Consider the following 26,988-nt stretch of genomic DNA (forward strand, 5'->3'; position numbering starts at 1 on the left):
CCTTAAATGTTTCCATTTTACAGAAAAGTGTTTATGAGAGTACCAAGAATATTATATATTAATGACATTTATATACTAGATTTTGATACTAAGATTTGTTCTTCATCGTTACACGACACGACAGACACGTTGCTGTCTCGTTAGGTTACCCAACAAGCGATCGTGACAAAACCTAATCTTTGTTAGGCACTCGTTGGGTCAATCACCTGAGTGCACGGTATCAAATGTCTGTACCAGTTTCGAATTGAGGAAGTTGTTAAAATACTTTCAATCGGAGATTATCATCTGCTAAATTATTTTACGTGGTATCGCCATTCGCGTTATTACTATTTACCAGCGGGTCCCCCGCGAAACTTCGCGTTTATTCAAGACATGTTTTAATAATTTCGGAACATATGACAGGTTTCGTTTTCAATTCATTGTGAACTGCAAGTCACTCATTTGGCGCCAAAATGATGAAGCCTCTTTTAAATGTAATTTTTAATATCAAATATTATATATTAGTTCACTTAGAATTGGAGTTTGTCGAAAACAATTTACTTTAATTTTGTTTAAGTATTTAATTTTTTTATACATCTACAGCGGCGCTCTCTAACCGGCCAGTGACTTTCAAAAGAAATTCTTTGTTAGTTCGTAACAATTTAGTAAAATGCCATCAAGAATCCTATTTAATTTTCTGCAAATCTACGGCTGGAGCTCTTCAAAAGGAGACCATAACCGTTTTTTTATGTGCAGCTATCGCCCCATAATCACTGGGTCAAAAATCGGCTATTAATATATAAGGTTCGACTAAACATATATTTATAATAATAATTGTATAAGACGGCTCATACAATTTTATTACAGTAATTGGATCGTCTTTAACTTAATTGTGCACTTAATTTTATTAATTACTTTGTAAACAAAGAACGTTTCTGTGATTAACGAAAATTCGATGGCTGACTTAAAAATAAAGTAATTAGTATATAGCCTCTCAAAGATATTCATGAAGATCACAGATCCCGCTTTAGTGATCACAAGTGGTAACAAGATCGCAGCGTCTCGTCGCAGTGCGGCGACGGCGAAGATGATATTCAGGATAAAAGCACGCCGGGTCGAGGTACGCGATGTTGCCGGAATGTTTTGACAGCTCCGCCTTTCGCTTTCGTTCGCTTGCGTTGCAACGCTCGCCCGCGCCTGCATGGGAGCTATCGACTTCTCATCTCGATCTCGATCGCTCTATAGTGTTTGAATCGGCTCGTTTCGACGAATTGTGACGTAAACCTCTAACCCGTAACCGTAGACGAATTGAAGTTTACAGCCTTTCTATTGACCGCAATATAGGATTACTGTTTGCAGTCGATAAGTACATTATGGATAGGACAGAGTATAAAATGAAACTTATGGAAAACAATATAACGTCGCAACGAAATTAAATATATTTTTAATGAATGGATTAATTACTTTATTCAACTGTATATCTAAAAATAAAGGTAATGTTTAGATGTCAGATACGACGTTACCTAAAGACGAGATGAGAGCAAGCACCGCGACGGGCTACAGTTAAGATGTTACGTTATGATGAGCGAGCACCTCGGTCCGTAGCGCGGAACCATGCTACATGCGCTTGCGCACATTAGTTACGAGCGCGGATTCAACCCGGGACTTTTGATAGTCATCGTCATTAACCCTGTTATTTAAATACTCCTAACACTCTTTAATTTTTTGCTTCAAACTTATCTCAGTGACAGTTATAAAAGTAGATAAAAGTCTAGACTGAATAATTTAGTTTCGAGACTCTGTAAACAGTCAACCGAATTGTTATGTGTGTTTGTGGCATATGGCACGCTTCATATTGGGTTAACATATTAGGTTACATGAGTAGAAGAATGTGAAAGTTGCAAGGCAGGTGATCATTAACTTTAATTGTAAACTGTAAAGTACGCGACATTCACGAATGGAGCGAAGCGGAAGAAGTAATTTGCTTTGCGGTAATATTATAACGCGAGCGCATCTTATTCTTCGACAAATAGTATTTTAAACAATGCATTACAATACAATGTTGTGGCTCCGGGTGACACGTGTTGCCAGCACACGGCAACAACGACGGCGATCATTTAAAATACCATTTCTCACAAATCATCATCATAACAGCTTATCAATAAAATACTTTAGTATTGTCTAAATGTTAAGCGCTTAGCAGGAATGTACACAATACATGGAAATGTGCGGTTACAACTAAAAATATTCCATCAGGTGGATCTCACTAAAAGTACAATTTAAAAACAGGTCGATTGGAAAGATAGTGAAAACTGATGACACTTTGCAGACTTTTTCCAATCGACGAGCAAAACTTGCTATTATACTGCGTTCCCACTGCACGATGAAATAGAAAACAGATAATTAGCAATCGAGAACAAAAACGTCAACGTCACACCTGCACACCGTCATCGGATGTATTGTATGCGAGTGATATTACTTTATTTTTTACTAAATTTTTCGCTTCAGTGAACGACACATTTGAATAAAAAATTTAAATGTCGGAATGACTACAGCTGAAGTGTAGTTGCTAAAGCACTTTCTATAATGCATATAATTAATTAATTATTATCACAATAGTACTGTTAACAGTATTATTAATTTTTCGTACCGTTAAGTTCATTTCAAACGGAACAGTCCAAAAGGCTCTGTAATTAAGTGATACGTGTCGCATCGGCTCGATTTAAAGGTGCTTTTGTTTTAATCGGTTTCCTACAAGATCGATCGCGGCCGATCGTGGCGGAATACATTATACAATAGCGGGTACCATTACGCGAGTGAGTCACGCATGCCTCCAGTGTTTACTATTTTCATTACACATAACAAAATCTTAGTTTGAACAACTGCTGCTCGACGGCGCAGGGTCGCTTTGCGTTGGTCTCGTCTTCTTGTCTAATTTACTGATGTACGAACCGATTACGTAGTTTTAGCGTTAGCGTATCGATGTATTCTCGTTATTATGATTTATTCACTCGATCGCTGTCACGTACGTTTACAGTATACGGTTTTAAGAGTTCGGAGTAGTTACATTTTTTGAGCTCGTGCTTCGAAGTTTCTCCCGTATGTAACGGCAGCCATGCTTTTCGAACCTCTGTTTACGTTTTTTTGCGTTCTCTCATTACCGACACGCCGACACGCACACGCTGATACGATCGATCTCGTTTTTTAGTGACACGATTAATCAATTATTATTATTAATAAGCATTTAGCAAACCAACTGCTGCGTCACTTAGACGTGTAAACGAGATTTTATTATTTCTATAATTATTAATCGATTACCAAATTGAAGATAAGAAATTGAAGTCCTCGTTTTGTTATCTCGTTTTGACCAAAGGTGTATCAAAGTTGGTCTCTGTTCTAAATGACTTGCATCAGTAAACGTGAGTAGCCTTGTCAAAACAAGTCGACGTTTTCATGTTAAGGAAAATTGACCCTTGAATGGATACACACTTATTTGCTCTGAGCCTTATATGGGCGCGACTTTGTGCCATAAAAGTAAACAAGTTTTAATGTATGAATTCGCACTGCAACCTTAACGGAGATACGAGAGAAGTCACGCGGCGGTCATATCGCTCGGTTGGCCATTTACGATTTAAATATTGCGTAAAGGCTCCGATCGGGGTCGCTCCAGCCTCGGAGGCCCCGTGCTGCGCCGCGTAAATTCGTCGCTTCGCCGTCAATCGTCATAAAGAAGCAATTCGCTTTCGATTCTCATTTGAAATCGAAGATAGACCGGAGACAGTGAGATCATTTCTCGAAATGTAAAAAATTAACAAGTGTGAAAAATATGCGAGCGGGAACGCATTCCTGCGCCCCGGTCGCGGCTCGCGGCCCGCGCCCACGCGCGCCCCAGAATAGCCGCACTATCTCGCTCGGTGGAAAAGCGCTATGCACAAATAGTGCCTGCCGTCTTCGGTTTCTTCCTGCTGGACGTGTTACTTAAAATAAAGAAACCGAAGACAGTCGCTGGCCGATCGCAGCGGCCGCTCACACAGCCGACCGGCGTGTGACATTTATGATGTTACTTAAAGTTCTATAAGTACGAAATACACAGAAAATAATGAGGTCGCGATGGCAATGACAGGTCTAAGCAAACGATGTCAGCAGGCGTGTTAGAAGCGACATGATGTTAGGAGATCGTCGAGCTGAACTGACCTTGCTGTGAAAGCATCTGGTGTGTGTAGTGCTGCTCGGTGCGCTGCACGCGCTCCTGCTGCTGCACGACTTGCTCGCGCCGCTCGGAGTGTTGCTGCACGCGCTGCTCGCTGCGCTGCTCGCTACGCTGCTCGGAGCGCTGCTCCGACCACCTGGACTGCTTCTCCATGACGCCGCCTCGGCAGCACAACGCACGAAAAAACTCTCACTCGACGCTATTAGTCCTTATCGTATGGGAGCGTTCGCTTCGGCACTCGCCCAATAAAAAAAAAATACGCCACTGCGATAAACTTATACTAGTCCACGGGTTCATTTAGCAGAAGTCAAGTCATTATAACCCAAGTCCAACAACCAAGACGTCGGTCGATTGCGAATAGTTAGCGGATAGTGCGGAGCGGCTGAGCGGGCGCTGCGCCGGCGGCGGCGCTGTGAGGGCGGTGCGGACGGTGCGGGGGCGGCGGGCGGCGGGGGCGCGACCGAAATACGACGGGTTATTTCGAGCCGCGCGCTCCCGCGTGCCTCCTGCACGCGCCCCGCTCCCGCGCCGCCGCCGCCGCCGCCAGCCTGCGGCACCAATAACAAATAAAAAACAATACGAATCCTTAAAAATAATTTCAGTTCGTATAACTGTCGAACGCTTATCAAACATTTCATTCCTTCCATCAACTGAAAAATCTCGGAAACGTATATATAGCCACTTATGGTAATCATGAAATATTAATTACAAAACCGAAACACCAATACTAATTAATCTGTCGAACATATATATACATACATTTCTTATAACATTTATCTTTGTATGTATTATATTATGTTGTTTTAAATTATATTATTAACATTCGGTCCTTAAATATATACAAATACGAATTAAAAATACCTACTGTATAAATTATGACCGCGTGGAATGGTGGCAAGAATGCTAGCAGCATTTCCCCGTTGCATCGCAATTCGATCCTCTGAGCAAAAACGAACCAGCCCTCGTGTCACCCGTGGAGGCAATAAGGCGAGGTGTTATAGCGTTGCTAAAACTCTTTGCATTACTACTCCAAGGTCGAAGTGTACAACAGCAAACGGGACATAAACATAATTTGGAATAAGACACGAATATTTGGATCGTTTGTGCGCTTACAACAACATTATTGTATTAGCTCTTATAACATTAGTATGTGGACAGGCAAACGGGCCACCTGATGGTAAGTGGTCACCACTGCACATTGCTGCTTGGCGGTAGAATGTGTGATGAGTGTGTGGTAACCCACACGGGCTAGTACAAATCTGTGTTGCACGAACATATAAGTCTCTATATCAGTAGAGTCATGATGCAGTTCGTACAACGACCTTCCTTTAAGTCTATTGAGATACAAAGGCCGAAAGGCTTTGAGCCTTTGACTGTCGGCGTGTGAAGCAAACAGAATGTCTCGTACGTTGTATCCATATACAAGCGATCGTCAGCCTAAGACCGCGGAACTATGTAGTTACTATTCAAGAGATTAGATGGAGGACCGCACCGAGGTGCTCAGACGTGTCGGAGCTTCCCGACGCCAGCCAAGTGGCGTTGAGAATGTCTTGAGTAATTAAAATTATTATTTTTATGTAACAAAAGAACGGAAATGCGTTTTTCTGTTTTTATATAGAATCTTAATAATAATGACATTCATTAAGGTGGCGCTATCGTTGAAAGTGCTTAATTTTGCTTCACTGGCCAAAGAGCCCGTATGCAGTACTATTGATACTGCTACATTTTCTGCATGGATACTCTATTTACAATCGCATCATTGATTCTCCTTACATCTGATATCACGTAAACATTTCCATTCTGCAATAAAGTATACAAAGTGTCATTTAATCAAGCGAATGATTTTAATTGATGCTCGGAATATATTTCTTAAATGAATTATTATTATGATAATGAGCGCGTGTAGCCCCCGGGTGATTGGCGTGTGTTGCGACGGACGTGCTCGCAGTATCGATACCGAATCATTAAGAATATCAATAAAGGTATTTCGAGGCTTCACGCATATAACTAGCTTTGCCCCGCAGTAAGTCGTATGCCTCCCTCACATCCACATCCACCTGAGAACACTGTCGTATAATAACGGACTGCATTATGCGACATTGACTACACTTATTAGGACACCTAAAGGACACACGCGTCTTAATAGCGTATCACCATAAGTCGTTTATAACGTTTCAAGAAGGAGATGCGAAGGGAGTTCTTATAGAAATGAACTGAAGAGACGTGTGCATCTAGTATCTCAAATATACCATTTGAATTTTATGAAAAAAAAAACCCAAACGGATCGATTACTTAATTTATTGTTACCTATTATTGTCTTTACTGTTTCATTTTTTTAAACAATAAATTCCTTTATTTTGTAATTATAGAACGTTCTTGCGGTTGATATTAGCATTAGCATTAGCAGCCCGTAAATGTCCCACTGCTGGGATAAAGGCCTCCTCTCCCTTTGAGGAGAAGGTTTGGAGCATATTCCACCACGCTGCTCCAATGCGGGTTGGCGGAATACACATGTGGCAGAATTTCGTTGAAATTAGACACATGCAGATTTCCTCACGATGTTTTCCTTCACCGCCGAGCACGAGATGAATTAAAAACACAAATTAAGCACATGAAAATTCAGTGGTGCCTGCCTGGGTTTGAACCCGAAATCATCGGTTAAGATGCACGCGTTCTAGCCACTGGGCCATCTCGGCGGTTGATATAAAATGATTTATTTATTTAACTATACAAGCAGACAGACTAGGGACGCCTAGTAAGTGTAAAACATCGAAATTAATGGTAGTTGAAAGTAAAATAAGGCGTAAGATAAGACAGGTGAACATGGAGTTACAGCAAGCGAGGAGAGCGCGGGCGCCGTCTGCCGTCGCGGCGCACGAGTCGAATTGTATAAAATACCATTGATTCATAACTTACGCGCACGTCATGTAAAATGTTCTCATAAGCGCTCGTGAATGTGATCTCAGTGCGGGTGTGACACATAATTATGAGCTATTTTTGAGTGCAGTGGGTGGGGAAGGGGGGCTAGGGGTGCGCTCATGATCCGCAGGGGTTCAGTGCGATAAAGCGTGCTTGGTAAAACTTCTTTAAAATATTTATTTAGACAAGAATTTATTTATTTTAAAATAATGATTTTATTGACGATTCTCTGTCTGAGACATATCTAATATGATCGCGATATTATCCGAATGCTTATTTCTTTTATTTCATTGAATTCGGCAGATTTATCCTACCTCGTTGGCACCGCTACAGCTGTGCCTTGTTGTACCCGTAACACACAATACTCGGTGCTGTTCACTTTAAATGCGTTGCTAATTATGCTTACTTTTCTTACTGCAATTTTTAAGTGATTTGTACTTTCATATATACTTATCTGTTTAGTTTTATCTTTTACTAAATAACATTGATATATCCTCGGGTTAATTTTTAATTCCATTAAATTTATTTTCCCTATGAGACTACAGATACTATATAAAAATTAAGACATTATTTGAAAAAAGAGTTTTGAAAATATAATTGAAAATATCACGGGAAGCAGCCCGAGACCTTGATGACAACTTAATTAAATAATTCAAAATATATTTTTCACAATATTACTTAAATTCGTTCGCACTTCGCAGTGGTCACCCCCGAGGCGAATTCTTGGAACATTAATTACGAGTCCCGGTGATGACGTCACGGGTATATTCGTCGCGAGTCCGGCTTTAATGCGCATACCGTTCATACTCGTTCAAATAATTGCTTACGCGAATAAATGTTTTGTAAGATGTACAAATACAGTTCAATTTTTTTATAGAACGCTAATATTATCTTTATAACATTATTATACAAGAATGTTACCATGAAGTGAAAAAATTATCAAACAAAGCAATACATTACTTTAGTATTTATATATAGAGTCATTTAAATATGTACACACGGGTGTATGATATGACTTGCCGCCTTAGCATGGCACTATTGGCACTGTTTTAACGTTAATTATATTAAGAGCATTTTCAAATTTGTCGATAAAAATATTTCTAACAATGTTCAATTGAAAATATGTCCCTGAGACAAGTAATAAGAATTTGCTAAAAGAGAAAATTTTAATGTTAAATTTACGAAAGAAGATGCTGGATTCCAAATATACTTGTGATCAAACTCATCAAACTAGCCGGCGTCGTCTCCAGAAATTAGTACTTTAACGTAACTAATCATGACAATCCGAGCCGTCCGGTGTCGATGTAAATATATAGTATTGATACGATGGGCGCTGGCAAAAAGGGCGAGTTCTAATTACCATAGCAAACATTCCAAATACAAATAGTGTAATTTGTTGATTAGGCCGAAACAATTTACGAGGAGACACTTGGCCGTCGCCCAGTACACAGGCACGAAACATACCAAGCGCCGCAGACGGCCAGCTCTGCGCTTTGCCGGACTGTAGTTATATGCCGTAAAGGCACACGATGATCAGCGGACGCGGTGCCAAATCGAACAATTGATGACGATCACAACGCTTAGAGTATTTAGTTACTGTTTTTACGAGGATGCAACAATATATTATACTTATAAATCTACATTGTACGACTGTAGCACTATTCTAGAACTTTGAAGTCATTCAAATACTGTATAAAAGTGAACGGTAGGTTTTATTTTTTTTTTGTCTTGCAACCAATAAACGCTTCCAAATTTATGAAATGAAGCATTTAACACTCCACCCTACGCCTTCTACCGACAACACAAGGGTTTGTAAACAGACAGGTAGTTTGCAAACAGTCACCGCTCGCGTGTGTTTTTTCTCTATTTTCAGTTTGTTCATCGTCTTAATCCATGAAAGTAATTTTCTGTTTCATATTCTTAATAGCTTATAATATTAAAGACACGTAAGCAGATATGTGTAGCATTACTTTGATATAAAATTGAATGAATATTTAATAATTTGGAATTGCTTACAATAATCAGACGGCATAAGTGGAGCGTCAAATTCGCTATTCCATTTTTATTTGTTATAAAATAGTTATTATTTTGATTTTTCCAATTGTTTACGGATACATTACGCATATATTGGGCACAGGATACAAAACTATCGGGAAAGGAACATTACAGCGCTTGGTTTTTAATCAACACCTTCGTTTCGACCGCAATAGGACAACCTTTTTTCAAAAAGCTGAAAATTATAAAATTGTAATGAAACTGGAGATATTATATTTCGCTCCAGTCCTAATTGGAGTGGGCGGAGCGCAGGTGAGCGCGAGTGTGGGCCTGCGGTCCGTGTCTAGGTGAGATATTAATAAAAACACGTCTATATTAAAGTCGCTACGAATTCGCAACATGGCATCGTGTTACCACGATGACATTATTGTAACTAATATTATACTGACAATGTTGTCGGTAATATTAAGACAAAGCTGATAACGTAAAAATTTTGTTCGATTTTATTTGCAGCTCTTTCTGCATTTTATAGTAATAAGTTCAGTAAGAGCAGTCGAGTCATCACAATATAAATTAACCAGAGACTACATTCGTCGTGTAAGTGTTTGTGTTTCCGTAATCTCTTACAATTTGCTATCTCGATGTTTACTGAGCAAATATATTGTGCAATATTAGTCGACGAACGTTGTCTGCATTTTAAACAACAATCCAAAAATATTTACTTAACGAAAATGATTCAAAAGTACACGCTGCAGGCAATCGAATGCTAGATTTTTCTATCGTTCAGTACTAATGACGCAATCCTTAAAAGCGCCTTAAAATCAACAGGTGTAGTGTCGATAATCCCCTGTAATTCCTAAAATAAATCACCTGTATTGCGCAAAGCTGTTACTCACGAATACCAGAAGGGTGGAGTCAGCACTCGCAGCTCGGAGCGAGAGCTCGTGGGCGACGGCTGTTTTTCTGATTTTCGCCCAAAATATCGACCACCTACAAACGAGCTGGCAGCCGCCACACATCCGTGAAACTGCATTTTATATATCGGATGTTTTTATTTTATGCAATCTATATGATCGGATACATACGGTGATTTTTCAGCACTCTTACATAACTATACAACGAGAAATTGAGGCGAAAACATGAGTTGTGTCGATCTTAGCGCGTGTTTCGCGAGAGCTGTCGTTGGTAATCGCTTATATTTGTTTCTTTATTTCACGGTTTATCTTTTGCATCTGTTCGCATCCCATTTGCTGAGAATCGAAATAGCTCAGTCATGTTCTTCGAAACATGAAAAATATCTCACTGTTAAATTAAACTCTTTACTTAAACATGAGTGATGCCTCCAAATGTCTTTGCTTGGGTCAATAGAGATAATATTAACAGATCGATTAGTATAATTTTGTTTATTTTCATCATTGAACATGAAAAAAAAAGAATGTTTAAGAATACAAGATACATATGATAAAATAAAATTGCATGGAGTCAGTATTCTTTAATAGTATCTAACACCAGCTTCGACGAAACCTAACCTAATATCTGCAAGAACATCAATCCCTACTGACGGAGACCGCTTCGGTCGTGTCAGGAATTGATCAACAATTAAAACGGTATAATGAAATTATTATTCATATTCTAGCGCTACGCCATTTAAAACTTTATCTGTCAATTTATGAATGCCTTAATTTTTATTAACGACATGTGAGAGCACTGGCAGCGACTCACGGTTTAATTTTGATTCAATAATGCGCGATTATTTGGCTCCGTCCTGCCTAGCTCCGTGCATTTATTACTGTTAATAAATCATCGTACATCGAGAAACATTTTTGGCGTATCCAAGAAAACAACGACACAAAAATAAGTTCCGTCCGTCCTTCTTCGCGGTGCAATAAATAATTGATGTGTTTGATTGTTTGTTTTGCATTTACAATTTTAACGAAACTTGGCACAAATAACGCGGTACTAAGAATTAGGACAGTTACCGAATTCAACCACAACTTCTGCCGATAAATACTTGATCGAGTAGGTCAACTGTCGCTCAACTCAGGGGAGACGGTACCGCAATTATGGTCGGGAGTCGGCTAATTACGACGCTGAGATTTGCAATCTTGGAGTTGGCAAACGAGATCAAGTTACCCATCAAGTTTATTGTGTTTCTAATTACGCTGCAACACTTTCGGTACTGAAACGACTCGTAGTTCTTGGCAGTAAAATAAATACAAATTCAAATAGACTTTTACGAGTACCTACTTTTCATTACCAAAGCTGCGCTCCAAAATTGCTGTACGCTGTCGGTACTTCAAAATTGACTAAAAATACTTGATTGAATTAAACTTTTAATCATATTAAACTTGTAATGATCGTTCTTATATGGTACAGGTTTAACCATATAATGGTTAAAAATATGACTAATTTTGTTTTGTATTCTGATACTAACTTTAACTACGTATCCTTTGTTTAAAACCAATAAAATTAAGTTATACGAATAGTTGAAAGAAATTCAGGTTTCTAATTTGGCTTCTCTGGGAGAGGTCCTCCCACTCTCTCTCCGGCTATACCTATAAAAAATTGCGGATCACATAATATTTTAAAAATACAAAAATAATAAATTATGCAATATTCCAAATCTAAAGGATTTTTTAAAGGCTGTTGACAATTTCTTTCAGCGCCGACGTCTCCGCCATTAAGCACTTGTCGAGCTGCGCATGAGCCACATATTTTGTTGAGACAAAGATCATTCTATGCTCTATATTCGTTCCAGTAATAAAACGAATCATTTCTAATTGAGTCGACAATAAAAACTCTTGCCAAGTGCTTCGTGTACATAGAACCGAAGTAAAAAAATGTTGCTTTTTCCTCTCCACAACCGCGGAGGAAATCAGTTGAAATATTATAAAGATAGCAGATGTTTATAAGGCGTTAGTTCTTTCATTACATACTCAAATAATAAGACAACTAACGCTGAAGATCTCGACCGGGATAAGGGAATTTTCGTAATAATTCCATTTAAAAAAAATATATATATATCCCGCTGAGTTTCTTTCGCAGGTTCTTCTCAGGTCCGAAGTGTTAAATTCCGAACCGGTGGTAGATTTTTGACTATCAATAAGCAAGTGTAAACACTTCTATATTGAATAAAGATTTTTGACTTTGTCTTTTGACTTTGACTTTATTGAGAAAGGTTTCGCAATCAACATCGCATTAACAAGTCCCTAATCCTCCTTAACACTCACGTCTAAACATATCGAGCACACGCATGTGCGTTTCGACTGTCGAGGCGCAGCGCAGGCGATGAAGCATCTTGCGGCCATGTTGATTGTTGACTTCCACGTTTGTTTTTGTTTCGCTTCGCTTTCCGCGTGAGACACACGACTCGCATTGGCACGTCATTGTTTAGTTAATAACTTGCTTTAAATTTGCAAAATGACTCAATAAAAACACATTTATTTGCATTATACATCAGTAACGAGTAGTTAAATTGAAATAAACAGATATTGAAGACATGTCAGATCAAATGTCTATATAAAATGTATAATTTCTGACTTTAACTGAAAATTAGATTATTTCATGTCGTTGTTTTAAGATATTTATGTACACAATTTAATGATTTTTGGCAAATAGTGACATACGTCAGTGCCAACTTACCGGTCAACAGATATAAACGTTGGCGGTCCGCGGCTTATAACTTAGTAGTAATCCCTTAATGCATTGCCGATTATTGTTTCATATTTAATCCCCTGCGCATAAAGCCTTTCGATGGAGCTGGAGGTGTCGTGGAGACGGGGAGCGGAGGTGGGATGAGGTGGAGGTACAACCCGGATTATGGAAACATCCATTTAATATTATTTATAACAAGGAGGTGGCAAATGGATGGTTAAAATCAAAATAAAAGAAATAATAAAGATGATATAAATGCAAAATATTATTAATTACATATTATTTTAATTAAAACTCTAAGATGATAATATGAGTGCGATCATTTTCAAGCGATTTGTTTAAATTTAACTAACTCGAAGCAAGCTGGCTTTATTTGAGTTGTTATCTAACGTATCTAGGTGAGATCGAAGTTATTTTACATTTCTTAATTCTTCACAATTAAGATTCGATATATATATTTCATGACCTTTTTCGTTTAATTAACTTGTCCTTAATTTTATTTTACACGCGCGGCGTAGGGCGGCGTAACTTTATTTCTTAGTACTCCGTACCTCCGTGACCTATTGACTCGTAACCTACACGTCGACACTTAAGAACCCAAAAACACAGGTTATAGTACCGCAAATAAAAATAATCCGTACTGTTCATGCCCACAAGAACAAGCAAAAGACAATTTGCGAACAAAAGTTGTAAACATCAGCGTCTAAACACACTATCTATAAAAGACAGGCTTACGCCGTCGCTGACATCTTCGTAGAATTTTTGAGTAACCATTATACTTTTGTCGCCATTTGGTTTGAAAGATTGATATTTTTCCGTCCTGAAAAACCACGAGCATTAGTAGTTTTTACTTGAATCGAGAAACACATTTACAAAACTCACCTAATATATATATATATATATATACCTATCCAACTTCCATACAACCTCTCTCTTTATTGGGTTGTCTGGAAGAAATGGCTACTTAGCCATAAGGCCGCCCGTTGTACTCTACAATAATATCTAAATTTTTCTTGTAACATATTTTAATCAGTATCATGTGGTGTACAATAAAGTATAAATAAATAAAATAAATAAATATATTTTTTTTATGTTTGCTTTCACTGGGGCTGTTGGCTTGCAGGTGCGTTGCCGGCCTTTCAGGAAGGATTGCATGTACAAATGTATACTCATATATGATAGGCAATTAACGGCTTAGTTAAATGACAATAAGAAGACGTCTGATGAAGCACACTGGAATAGAATTAACATTAACAGTTTCATTAAATTTCAAATATGTTGTTACATTCAGACGATAAAATAACATTGAGGCAGTAAATAAAAAAACGCTGTTTGATTGGCGAATACACATATAATCTATTCCAACCATAAGAGGAGAAAAGCCAAATAAACAACATTTGACATCAAATTGACCCGAGATCATTGGTCTAGAGCTTGATTAATAATTGTGATTTGGACGTCGACGAAACAGTAATCGGAATTTTGGAAGTAAAATTAAAATAGAAATAAGTAGTTTTGTGTAATAGTTTTGTGTTATAAATAAATATATATTAATCATAAATTCTTAGTAGTACACGATATAGCTGAGTTATTAGCAAATCGCATAAATTACCTAAATCTAAGGGTTGTTTACTTTTATTCCCACTTGCTTTGGAATAGGTTATAGAGAATTATGGACAGAACTATTCGTGTCGGGACATTTGAATGAAGATGACAAAAATTGTGTAGCGACTCCTCATGTCATATATTTCGGTTTCCTGCTAATTACTGAGAGAGTTACAAAAGAGAGAAATAACGAAAAGAGAAGAGTGTGCCCGAATTTAACCAACAACATATAATTAAGCGAATAGAGAAATATGTTTTCAAATAAACATAACTACAACTAGGGCCCACTGCGTGTTTCCTTGGAATAGATAAGGCAACGATAACCTGATCTTGTTTTAATATATATATATATATATATATATATATACTTAGAAATAATAAAAACATCAAGGACGTCACTGGAATTTTTCTTCAAAGATCCCAATCTTCCAATTGGAATATTGCCCCTTTAACTTGGCAAACGTTCAAGCAGATTTGCGTTGTTCTGCGGTGGTCCTCTAAAACTAAATTTATTATAACGTCTATTCACGGACACTTTGCTTATAATTAATCTCAGATTATTTTAATAGTGAATAATTCAAATAAGTACAAACAAACTATTTAAAGATTGATACTTAAGAAATTAATAAATTAAAATTTTGATGAAATCTGTGTGGAAGTTACTTTCTGGCGCAATGTTGTCTATTCAGTGGAGAATAGGCGACTGAGGGCACATCTGTAAGAATAATGTTTTATTGGAGATTCAGTTTACATCTTTGACGATTACAATTTCCTGATTTCCTTTATTTTATAATTTTACTACAAACTCTACAAGTCAGTCAGTCCCTGAATCGTTTAGATTTAGAAGATGACAACAAATCAATAGAAATCACTGCACCGCACACTGCAGTGTCGAGAGGTGGCGTGCTTGCCGGCCTGCGAGCACGAGATTGAAATTTCGAAGGCATACAAGATGTAGCACTTTGGCAAGCTAGCGAGGAAGATAATGATGTGCCTGAGTGTGAGTCACTGTCTGTCCATCCGCAGCACGGCTGGCCAGCGGCACGCACCAATGGTCCGAGAAGGCTGCTTACATTTTATACAATTAAAATGAAACAGTCACACCGAAAATATAAAAATAAAAAACGTTGTAACGCTACACAATAATAACTATTTTTAAAAACTCAATATCGAATTACCTTCTTTAAGCGTTTTTACTAAAGTAGACTTGCTTACTATAGGAAACATATACCTAAATCCCGAGCCAATGCATGCGCTGCAACTGGAAGTGGTTCTACCATTTTATTTATTTTACAATTAAAGTAAAGAGCAGAGAGATACGAGTCGTGCCACATCTATTCAACCTCGACCCGCCAGAAACCTTCGCTCAAGTGTCCTCAACTGCCACAGTCAACTCAATGGCTTAAGGAAGCGTGAACACGCAACACGAAAAACAGCGAGCATTGCTCGTATACGCAAAATACGTTTAATTAAAACACTGATATTTCTCTCTATTTACATTTCTAGTGATATGCTGTAAGGATTAATCGTATTATATGGCTATGTTCCGTTTCGAAGAAGAGTAATCCAGTATATAATATGTCAGTCTTCAAGCAAAATCTTTTCAGTGGAAACCTGAAAGTGGCACAAATCCGGACAAGCAACGAACTCTTTGGTAATGCCCCGCTAACCAACAACACAACAGTAAAACGATTTTTCATTTTTAGTGATCGAAACTAGAATGTCTAAAATATTAAGATAATCATGATTTTTATTTCTGCAAGAGAAGGGATCCGTTTGCATGTTTTATAGTTCGTGCGTGGCGTTCATTTCATGACGAAAGGCTGCTTCGGTATTTATGGGTAGTAACTATATTTATAAAGTCATTCATATTTATGAGGAGAACTCAATTATTACAATTATTCACAATCACAGCCTTTTGCGCCAAGAATAGATGCAAAATTAAGTCGAAACACTCGGCGCAGTAAATTTGCATTACGCTAATATTTATTATCCGACTACAAACGTAAACTGTATTATATTATTACGCCGTTCGCAGGAATACTGCTAAACATAAAAGTATAGTAGGGACTGATCGAGAGCACTTATTCACGAGCCTGAGAGCATTCCCACGAAATAAGTGTTAATAACATGTATATGTATGTTCATGAAAAACTAAATGGACTCGGCGCCCCAACAGCTGGTCAAATGTTGGGCTCCGGCAGCTAAGTTCTTCGGCGGAGCGGGTCAGTGGAGGCACTCTCCTCGCGCTCCCGCTCCGAGGCTTACTTCTGCGACAAGACTCTTTCGCATAAAGAGAACATCTCTCTCAACATCCAGAATCTGTTAATACCATATATATATATATATATATACGACATGAAGATGATGTCACCTCCCGACTCTTATCTGGTGCTGATACCTATCGAAGTAATCATGTCCGGTGAGCACCGGGAAACAGCACCTACTTCAAAAAACAATACCAAACAAATTAGTCTGACTACACACATAGGGATCGAAGAATCAGTTTTATATTTATCAATTACATTATCTATTTACCTAATAAGTAGTATGCAGTTGGATTATGAACATGCAACTTATAATGATGAAAACTTACCGCACTAAACCTAATTAGAAGTCATTTTCTCGTTAATCGTACCTCGAAAGAGCATGACTGTTGACTTACATGACTGTTAGACGAAATTACTTTGGAAATAAAAAATCAAAATACTTCATTCAAGAAGGCTTTTACAAGCACCATTGAATTCGGTTCGGAATGTAGATTCTACCGAGAAGAGCCGGTAAGAAACTCAGCAGTTACTATTTTTCAATATTTAAAATACAAAGTTATTGTAGTTAATATAATATATAGCTGATAAGGGTGACTTTATTATACTCTACATAAAATTCGCCTCTAGTGAGGCGGGCGATTCAATAAAAGAGAGTTGATTTGAGTGCAGGACACACTGCCACCGACTTCCGAGGGGAAAAGATTGTAAATAGAATCTATGTTGGTAAAATAAGAAAAAACTGTGTAGGTTAAATAAAATCAATTATTCTGAACTATTGCTTGTTTGTGTTAACACTCACGTTTTTATATTTTAACAAATACCGTCGGTATCTTAAAGTTGCTTCTCAGTATAAACAAAGAATTATTATAACTATCAGCAGAACTGATGACCAGAAAAAGTTCTGCGTATTTAAATATCCTGCCTGGAAGTAACAAGTATGCTATGCATGTAGTCGAAATAGTCGTTAATATGCTTCCTTTGTTCTCAATACCAAAATATGCGAATCGAAAGAATAATTCCAGAGCATAAGAAGATAAACTACAAACGCCCACAGACGTGTTTCTAAAAACACAAAAAAATGCTCAATCTAAAAAAAATCAAAATAAACAACTTTTTATACTTAACGTTAACATTAACTAATAGATTCAAAACGATGTACTGAAACTGAAACGTACTTAACTAGAAAGGATTTTCGTAAACGTAGCGGATCCCGTTCGACATTCTACATATTATGTAGTCGAAAACATCATGTAGGTATTATTATTAGGCACCTTTGTAATTATATTAAGAATATAAAATATATTTTAAAGGATTACCGAGCGATAATGTCTGCGGTGGCAGTCGAGCGAAGCCTGCAAGGCTCGTGCTCGGACGTGCACAAGCTGAACCGTTCTATTCGAACGGGCAAGGTTTATGTTACCATACATGGCCTTTGTGATTATTAAATCTATCCAACGTAACATCATATCACATACTGATAGGTATCAACAGTATACAAAACGGTAACCCCAGAGGTTTATTTTTAAAATAAGCACGGTACGAACAAAACGATTATTGAGACTACTTACCCGTATAAATATGAATAAGACGCTAGACTATTCTGTATTTTTAAGCATGTTCAATTCTCCCATACAAAATATATTTGTTAGGAATACATTTTCTAGAATTCGCTTTGAAAACTTCCCTCCGAATATCGTATTTGTATTTTACGTATTTTAGCGAACTGTAAGCCATGAAATATTTGATTACTAGGATTCATATGAGCCACCTCACTTTGGATGGCGGTGAATATCTTTTAGGCTGTGCAATCGATCGATTATAATAAAAGATCTAATCTCGTGAGTTTTTACAACATTTATATTTAACCATCATAACGTCGCAAACGGCAAAGGCTTATTTAAACTTAGATTTACATTAATAAATAACTATATGCGACAAGCTATATAAAAACAAACTCGGAAGTCCTGAACGGAACGGAACGGAACGGAACGGAACGCCGCCGCCGTAAAACACGGAGTCCGCTGTCGGGCGGCATTAGATGCAACACGAACACAATATTGCAATGAGTCAATTTGCTCATATTATTTCTTATTGAACTTCGGAATGACCTTCGCAATGTTGCTCGTAACATCCTAGGCGACATACAAATCGATCTCTCTGCAACGCGTGCTATTATTGATTTGCTATTATAGAAAAAGGCATAATTTTCTTGTTACATTCGTTCAGCGTTCTAATTATAAGCAAGAAACAGAGCCACGTAGCGCCAATCATATATAATGAGATATAACGTCTCTCGAGAGAGCAATCAGGTCAACTGCGCACTGAACTACGAGAAGATTCGCTTGTCTGATATTGTAATAGAACTGATTTAAATATAGAAATTAATAAGTTGTGTGAAAGTATGAATGTTGTTCGAGTAGCAACCCCAGCGACTTCGGACTCTTGTTTGACTTCGTACTTCTGAGTGACGACTTCAGAAAACTTCTGTACCTAGATGTTAATAAATTAAAAACTTTTCACTTTCCATTATAACTCGGGACAAAAGAAAAATATGACAAAAGGAGTCTGATGACAACGTGCCCACCGGCGCCGCAACAATGTTCGCCATAAGGACTTGCGTCAAAAATATTTTTAAATTTTTGTTCTCATTGTTTAATATAAATTGGTATTTATTAGTTTAGTCTGCATTATAATACAATTTAAAAAGTATGCGTAATACTTTGGGCCGTCGTAATATCGTCGGAATCATAGCTGGTCTAAAATATATTTCCATAAAGTATATACAATATATGTATATAGATGGCCTCCCCCGTTAGCAACAGTATACCGTCAATACTTAAAAAGTATCTATATACTTATTTAAACCTCAGTAACAATTATATGGAGCAGTCGATCTTTTATTCATATTTAAACTAAAAAATAAATATAGTATCATGATGGCGAATCGATGCAAATGCTACCGCGTCCGTCCGTCCGTCGGTCCGTCCTATCATTACCATACATACACACGTACTCATCACCGGACTCTCACTCGTCACTGACTGACTTTCTCTGTCTGTTTTCATTTGTGGTTTCTACGACAACGTTCTCGCTCCGCCTTAAGTCGAGTAATATGTAAAATAAAAAAAATCATCATATTGAAAGTAAAAAAGTTTATATATTTTTCTTTTGTAATTCGAATTCGATATGCCATCGTCCCAAATACATTGCACGTATTACATCTTTTAATTTTGCTTCACACATTATGTTAACTAAGTGACTTATACCTTTTACATAACCTTAGCAAGGTTATGTTTGATGTTGTGCTTGTGTCTAATGTGTGTGGGTTTATATTATATTAGTTGTCGTCCGCGACTTTTCTCTCGTTTAAGGGGTTGGTATCGGTTTCAGGTTTAGGTTTGACTGTGACCCTCCTTGGAGTTTAAGCTTGCTTCATACAAAATTTCAACAAAATCGGGTCAGTAGGCCGTGGAAAAGCAACAAACAGAGAGACAGAGTCACTTTCGCATTTATAATATTAGTATGGATTTATAAATCCATACTAATATTATTGATTTATAAATCCATACTATAATGCAAATCGGTACAATGTTCTAAAACGAGGAAAACGAGAAGGTATAGGAAGTAATTCGGTCGCTGTTCAGTATTGAAGTGGCACTATTGAATCGCCATTTTGCAGTCTCCAATTATGTGTACTGTTATTTGGGGGTAGAATATCTGATGAGTAGGTGGTACCTACCCAGACGGGCTTGCACAAAGCCCTACCATCAAGTATGAAAAATTTACTTATTGTTCAAAACAATAAATAACTCCTCACCAGCGTGGGTTCGTTAAATCACAGTCAAATAATCAACATCAACTCTTCTTTGCTTTACTTCCGAATGAGAGGCACAATCTATTCTAAACGAATACAATTGATAAACGAACTCCTGTTGATAAAATATATAAAGATTTTGTAAAGTCTTTACCTACTAACAAAAACTGTCATTACTAGCAATTTACTTGGAATAAAACTGCTAGATCAAACAAATGTTATATAGATTCTAACTTGATGAACAATTAAATAACATACGCGACCTTGGAATTTTATAAAACTCAAAACTACGATATGATACGATACGATATACTTATTAACGATGATTTAATGAGCCGTGTGTGGTCTCGTGGTGGCGGTGAAGGGGCACGTCATTTATTATTACTACACGATGTATCCAATTATATTAACAATATCTTATAGAAACCAATCCTTCGATGTGTTGGCTCCGGCAGCGAAAACTGTGTGTAGCATATAAGTTTACACAAAAGTGTTGTGTTGTTCGCGCTTCGACTGATCGAAACCATCAATTACACAATAATCCCGGTGATGAATTGCGACACACGCGTTATTCCAACTTTTATAAAAACATCTCAACATTACAAACACGAGCAGACACGACAGATCTCTGCTTGTGTTTTAATCTGTAATTATCCTAACATAATTCTTATGACAATTTTTATCCTGAATAAACATACTGTAAAACAATAAACTTATGAGAAAAACTAAAATATTCTAATCGAGCATGTCCATACCTCTGCTACTCGTAGTTGCCTAACTCTTCTAACAGCATTATCTGCGGAGCTCAGTCTGCCTGTCAAAAATCTTAATTCAATATTAAAGCGTTAGGTACATTTATTTATCGATTTTAAAAAATCTGCCACCCGCTCGTTCATAAACACCTCGGAGCTGATGAGGCGAAATTTACTAATTTGTTTTAAGTGTAAAATTTTACAATTATTGTTATCCAACAATAAAAAAAATTATTATTTGAATCAGCCTGGAGGCGATCATCTCGTTCCCAAAGTGTGCAATTAACTAATGATGAGATGATGATGAATAATGACTCCTTAGTTGATTGCACAACAAAAAGTAATGATTTTTTTAAGACCCCTTAGTACACAAAAGCCTTTTAACAATTCTTTTAAATGTTAGAAATGAATATTTTTGAACGTTTTCTGGGATCCTTTTGTAATAACGTATACTTTGTTAACCCACAAAAGAATTACTAACCACGCGGTATCCGGTAATTGAAGTAACAAGTTTATGCTTATTCCTAGTATTAATAGTATGTAAGTACATACCTACGTAACAATTTATTGTATACAAATCATTATCATATTTTGCCGTCGGTTGCATTAAGATCGCTACAGCTTATAATCCTTCTTACATTATGCAAAGCATACACTATCTACAAATTCTGTATTTTTAAGGGGACTACATGAGCTAAATGCAAGTTTTATAATGCAAAAAAGTATATGATCCAATGCAGTAAACCAAATGAAAAAAATATATGATAATCTTCAAGATACATGCTAAGTATTTGTTATTTTGAAAACATGATGTAATTAATTTGGTACGATAGAAAAAAATCACAAAGTTACCTCTAAAAAGATCTTTTAATCAATAATAACGATACTTATATACGTTCCATAATTCTGGTTTTTTGTCAGATTATTCTACAAGCAATATACTATTTAACCTCGGTTTCACTTTTTTAGTAAAATCAATAGATTTTTTTTAAATCCGATATTCTTATTTTCGAACAAAATGCGTACGCATGTGTGCGTAAACGCCGTGTACAGACAATGCCGGCCGAGGCCTGATGCTATACAGACGTGTCGATCTTTTCGCCGCATCATTCATTACGTTACGAGATATTTTTTTGTAATTTTAATTGTAAATTCATTGTTTCATGTTTTCTTATAATAAATTTTATTCTTTCTTGTAAATAAATATATTAAGTTAAAATAGTGTAGTAGTAATTAGGCATTTGATTTTTAATAATATTTTTTGTTATAAATTTTAATTGTGTAAATATGGGAAATAAAGTGAAACGCGTGAGGAAAACTAAAAAACGTTTATATAAATCAAGCGCCGAACATACATATGAACGATATTAAAAGGTAAGAGTATTTAATTAGTAAACATATTTTTTTTTTTATAAATTTTGAATATTGAAATCATCTATTAGAAAAATGTGCAATCAGTTCGCATATAATCAGATTTTTCGAGCAATTCTTAATAATTACGATAGAGTATTTAGTCAAAGGAAGGAAAACATCAATTGACTTTCATGGGGATCAAGTGACTACATTCGATCCCCATGAACTCGAAGCATTTTTTTTTCATTATAACTACTATGACATATTAAGATACATATTTTTTAAATACATAATTTTATAATTAATAAAAATGTAATTACTAACATATATTTATTTTTTACAGAATAAAGAAAGTCGAAAACAATAACACGGAAGCTATTTATATTGCGTAAGAGTTTAATTTTATCGATTGTTTATAATAAGAATTAAAGTTATGTATGAACTAATTTTAATAATAATAAAAAAAAGTAAAGTCGTAACAAAAAAAATTTAATTGTTGTGAACCAGAGAACTAGAATATTTAGAAGTGTCATTTGTACGTAATTCATAAATTTAAATTTTTTTGTAACGTCCGCCATATTGGATTGAATATAGCAGCAATTCATGAATCGTGCATTGTCATCGAGATTAAATATGTGTGCCAACTTTTAGCTGAAAGTGGGTGTAATATTTATTCCAAGATTCCAGGACATTAAATAAAAATTTTTTAAAAAAAATTAACACTAAATGTTTTTTTTTTGTAGTACTAAATATAAATAAAAATATTTTAAGTTTAATTAAATCAGTTTTATTTTTTAATCATTTTCGAATAACAGTCAAAAGCAATACAAATAATTCTAATATCCTATCTATTTTTATGAGATTTATGATTAAACCTATTATGATTAACCTTTCATTCATCAATGATTCAACCAAACCGAATTGACAACTTTTTTTTTAGTAAATATTTAGATTTTTTTTTTTTTTTTAATTTAATATATATTTTTTCTTTATGAACCAATATTAATAAAACGAACAAATACTACGCTATATCTTACCCCACGGTCACTACACTACAGATTTCGAACACTTACGATTTTATTATATAAATAGATCATTAAACTTTTATAAAATGTTAAAAATTGGTATGTTTCAATATTTAGTATAAGAACTAATTGTGGTATAATAATATAAATAATAGAAAAAAAAGGTTAAAACTAACTGTCTATTTTATTGTATACAAAATATAAATAAAAATATTGTAAGTTTAATTGAATCAGTTTTATTTCATAATCATTTGTTAACTAACATCGAAAGAAATAAAAATAATTCTGTTGTCCTATCTATTTTTTATGAGATTTATGATTGATCTTACGTCGCTCGGTTTGGCGCCATCTATTAGAATATTTGGGCGTAATCTCGTTACCTCGCTTAACCCTTAGTACACGGGCTTGCCGTTTTTGTCGATTTTGTAAGTGTGTGCGTGCGATTCTCAAGGGCACTTAGCTCTTGTAGTCCTCTTAATAGAACTAAATAACGAATTATTTAGTAATACGCCTTACAGCTAACTGTATTGTCTTGTCTTAGCGTATATTAGTGTGGTGAGTACCGCGGTATGTCTCCGTAGGCGAGCAGCACTCACCACGAAGAGAGTAAATAAACACCAAGAGGATTTTTAATGAGTAATCTGGCCCTCAGCCAGAAGACTCACATACACCCCCGATTACGTGGGAGGGATGCATACAAGGTTTTGTCAGCGCCAAGCAAATATCGACGTAAGGATATATCATAATTCATAAACATTAATGATAACAAATGCTTTTATTCAGACACAAAATTAAAGAAGACTAGCTACAGAAGTGCTAAAGTCTAACGATATACCTACATGCATTTAAATTACGCCCTTTGTGATTCCTAAAGGGCATAATTCACATGCATTACAAGCTACAGTAGTAAACATATGAAACGCCGCGCTGCTTTGGCTTTGAACTTCCACGCTGACCTGACTCTCGCTAGTGCTATATCGACTCACAATACTCATAATAAATTTATTAACATAAGAATTGATAACATTAAGTGCTTAAATATATACAAATATGAATTAAAGTTAAATAGTTACTGTATAAATATTGACCGCGTGGAATGGTGGCAAGAATGCTAGCAAACTTACAATAAATGTTATACAATAATTTATAATTGACTCTTATACATTCAACAATACACTAAACTATGGGTCAATAGGTAACTTGCAGACGAACAAAATTATAACGTTAGAGGATGACGTTTAGAGTGGAACGTAAAGAACGGCTGAGGAAAGGCTATCATATATATCTACGAGGAATATGAACGGAGTGTCCATGAAAAATGTTACCAAATAGGGAGAAAATTTATTACTTTTGAGAGCTTCCGTTAGAGTTACGTACATACAGCATTTGTATATTTTTTAAGCTTGGCTCACTATAACCTTTTTTATGGTCACTCTTTTGTACACGAAACATTCGATGCTTATATATTATAAAAATATAAATAATGATCTTTATACAAAATATCTATTGAGTAACGTAAAAAATACCCGACCTACCGAAAATTTAAAGAAACTATTTCTGGGACCGTTTGAAAACATTATTAATCTATTTATAATGGCTATTAATAGGTTGATAAAACTGTACACATAGATAAACTTAAAATTAGGTTACAACATATACACACATATGTAATCAATAAGATCGATACAGTTCAGATGAGTAGATACATGTAAACTTCGATGTGATGACCGTTTCCTTCGCCAAGATACATTTGATTGGTACAGGAGTCGGCATCGAGCTCCTGCGGTGGAGCACGGCGTCACCTTGTACTCCCGGGTCTGGCTCGGCTCCAGCGCGATGTAGGTCGCGCTTGCACATCTATATCGTTTTAAACGAATATCATACGGAATCTTTTACACGTAATTGGCTCATTAGTCACATTTCGCGTTTTTTTGACTGAAGTCACCATGAATCGTTCGTTACCATACAGAAATAAACATGTTCTAGAAATATTTGTGTAATTTGTACCATCTACAATATATGGACATATCTGGGGTGGGATTCAGTCTATTATTTCATACTTATCCTAGCTTGCTTGCAACAACATTTTTTACAATTCAATTAGGATACCAAGATGTAACATAGATAGATATGAAGTTTGGCAGCGCGTTGACAATGTCTGGGTTATGCAGAATATGTTCGCCTCGTCAATGTCTCGAGAGCGAGGTCTCCGGTCCACTTACCAACTTTTCTGTCTAATAGTCTCGTGTCTGACGGCGCCACCGGGCGGCAATGTGTGTGTTAAGTCTGTCTGTGGTGTGTAACAACAGCATCTCTATACTTTTTAAATTGTTTTTATTTATGGAATAGACAGACTATCGAGTGTCATAAGCTAGAGGGAAACCGACCACCGAAACGTGGTCAACGTTTCCGGAAAATACAAATTTGCGTAGAGTGAACAAAGCCGAAATATTCATGAACAGCTTCCCGTCACAGAGCCGCGACGAAAAATTAAAAAATAAATAAATAAACGTTATATACTGCGACCAAATTGTATATTATTTAAAACTTATATTTTGAGTAATTTGACTTTTCAGTTGAATAGTTCACGATTACAGAATACTAAAATCACCGAATAAACTATTCATGTCATCCCGAGGCTCGAATTTTTTCGCGCTATCGGCAGAAACCGTTATCGGTTTAATATAGTTTTGAGGATATTTAGTGAATAGTTGAGAACACGAACTTATAGTTATAGATATTAATCCCGTGCTCAGAGAGAGGATTTAAAGGGCTTTAAGGCTGCACAGTGAGAGGCTTTAAATAATTTCACTATTATATATAATAATAAATACATTTAAAAACCTTAAAAAATAACAAATGTAGCTTACTACATGGTTATATGTGTTTTCACGTGTCCCCGTGGATGATGGTTTCATGCGAGCCCGTCAGGGTGGGTTACTATCCACTCATCAGATATTCCACCGCCAAACAGCAATACTAAGTATTTTTGTGTTTCGGTTTTAAACGTGAGTAAGCCAGTGTAACTACAGGCACAAGGGACATGATATCTTGACTCCTAAGATTGTTGGCGCATTGGCTATCTATAGTTTTGTTAATATTTCTTACAGTGCCAATGTACGGCCAGTGGTAATTCTGAACAACCGAACTTCAGCCAGCCGTCTGCCAGCCGCACCCATGGTGTACGTATAGTGCTTCGTATTCTTCAAAGCTTTTTATTAATATTTATCAACGTTTGACATTTTAAATTATTTAATATTCACATAGAAAAGATCCCCACCTAAATTAATATTATCACTGCGTCTCCGTAACAACTGGCAATAGGAACATTAGTTCTTGACCGGTATTTACTGGTACTACTCCTTTTACTGCTTGTAGTCTATTATTCTTGTCTTGTGTATTATACATAATA

The 26,988-nt window shown here is 36.2% G+C and overlaps 1 protein-coding gene across 1 annotated transcript in view; it reads right to left on the reverse strand.

Annotated features, from left to right (window-relative positions):
• LOC125076215 (titin) overlaps window positions 1-4,615 on the reverse strand; it is a 100,837-nt gene extending 96,222 nt beyond the window's left edge. The window contains exon 1 of the mRNA XM_047688275.1: window positions 4,174-4,615. Coding sequence (XP_047544231.1) covers window positions 4,174-4,342 — 169 coding nt within the window. The 5' untranslated portion in view covers window positions 4,343-4,615. The remainder of the gene's footprint in view (window positions 1-4,173) is intronic.
• Between the last annotated feature and the right edge of the window lie 22,373 nt (window positions 4,616-26,988).

Source organism: Vanessa atalanta, chromosome Z, assembly GCF_905147765.1.
Source record: "Vanessa atalanta chromosome Z, ilVanAtal1.2, whole genome shotgun sequence".
Taxonomy (NCBI): Eukaryota; Metazoa; Arthropoda; class Insecta; order Lepidoptera; family Nymphalidae; genus Vanessa; species Vanessa atalanta.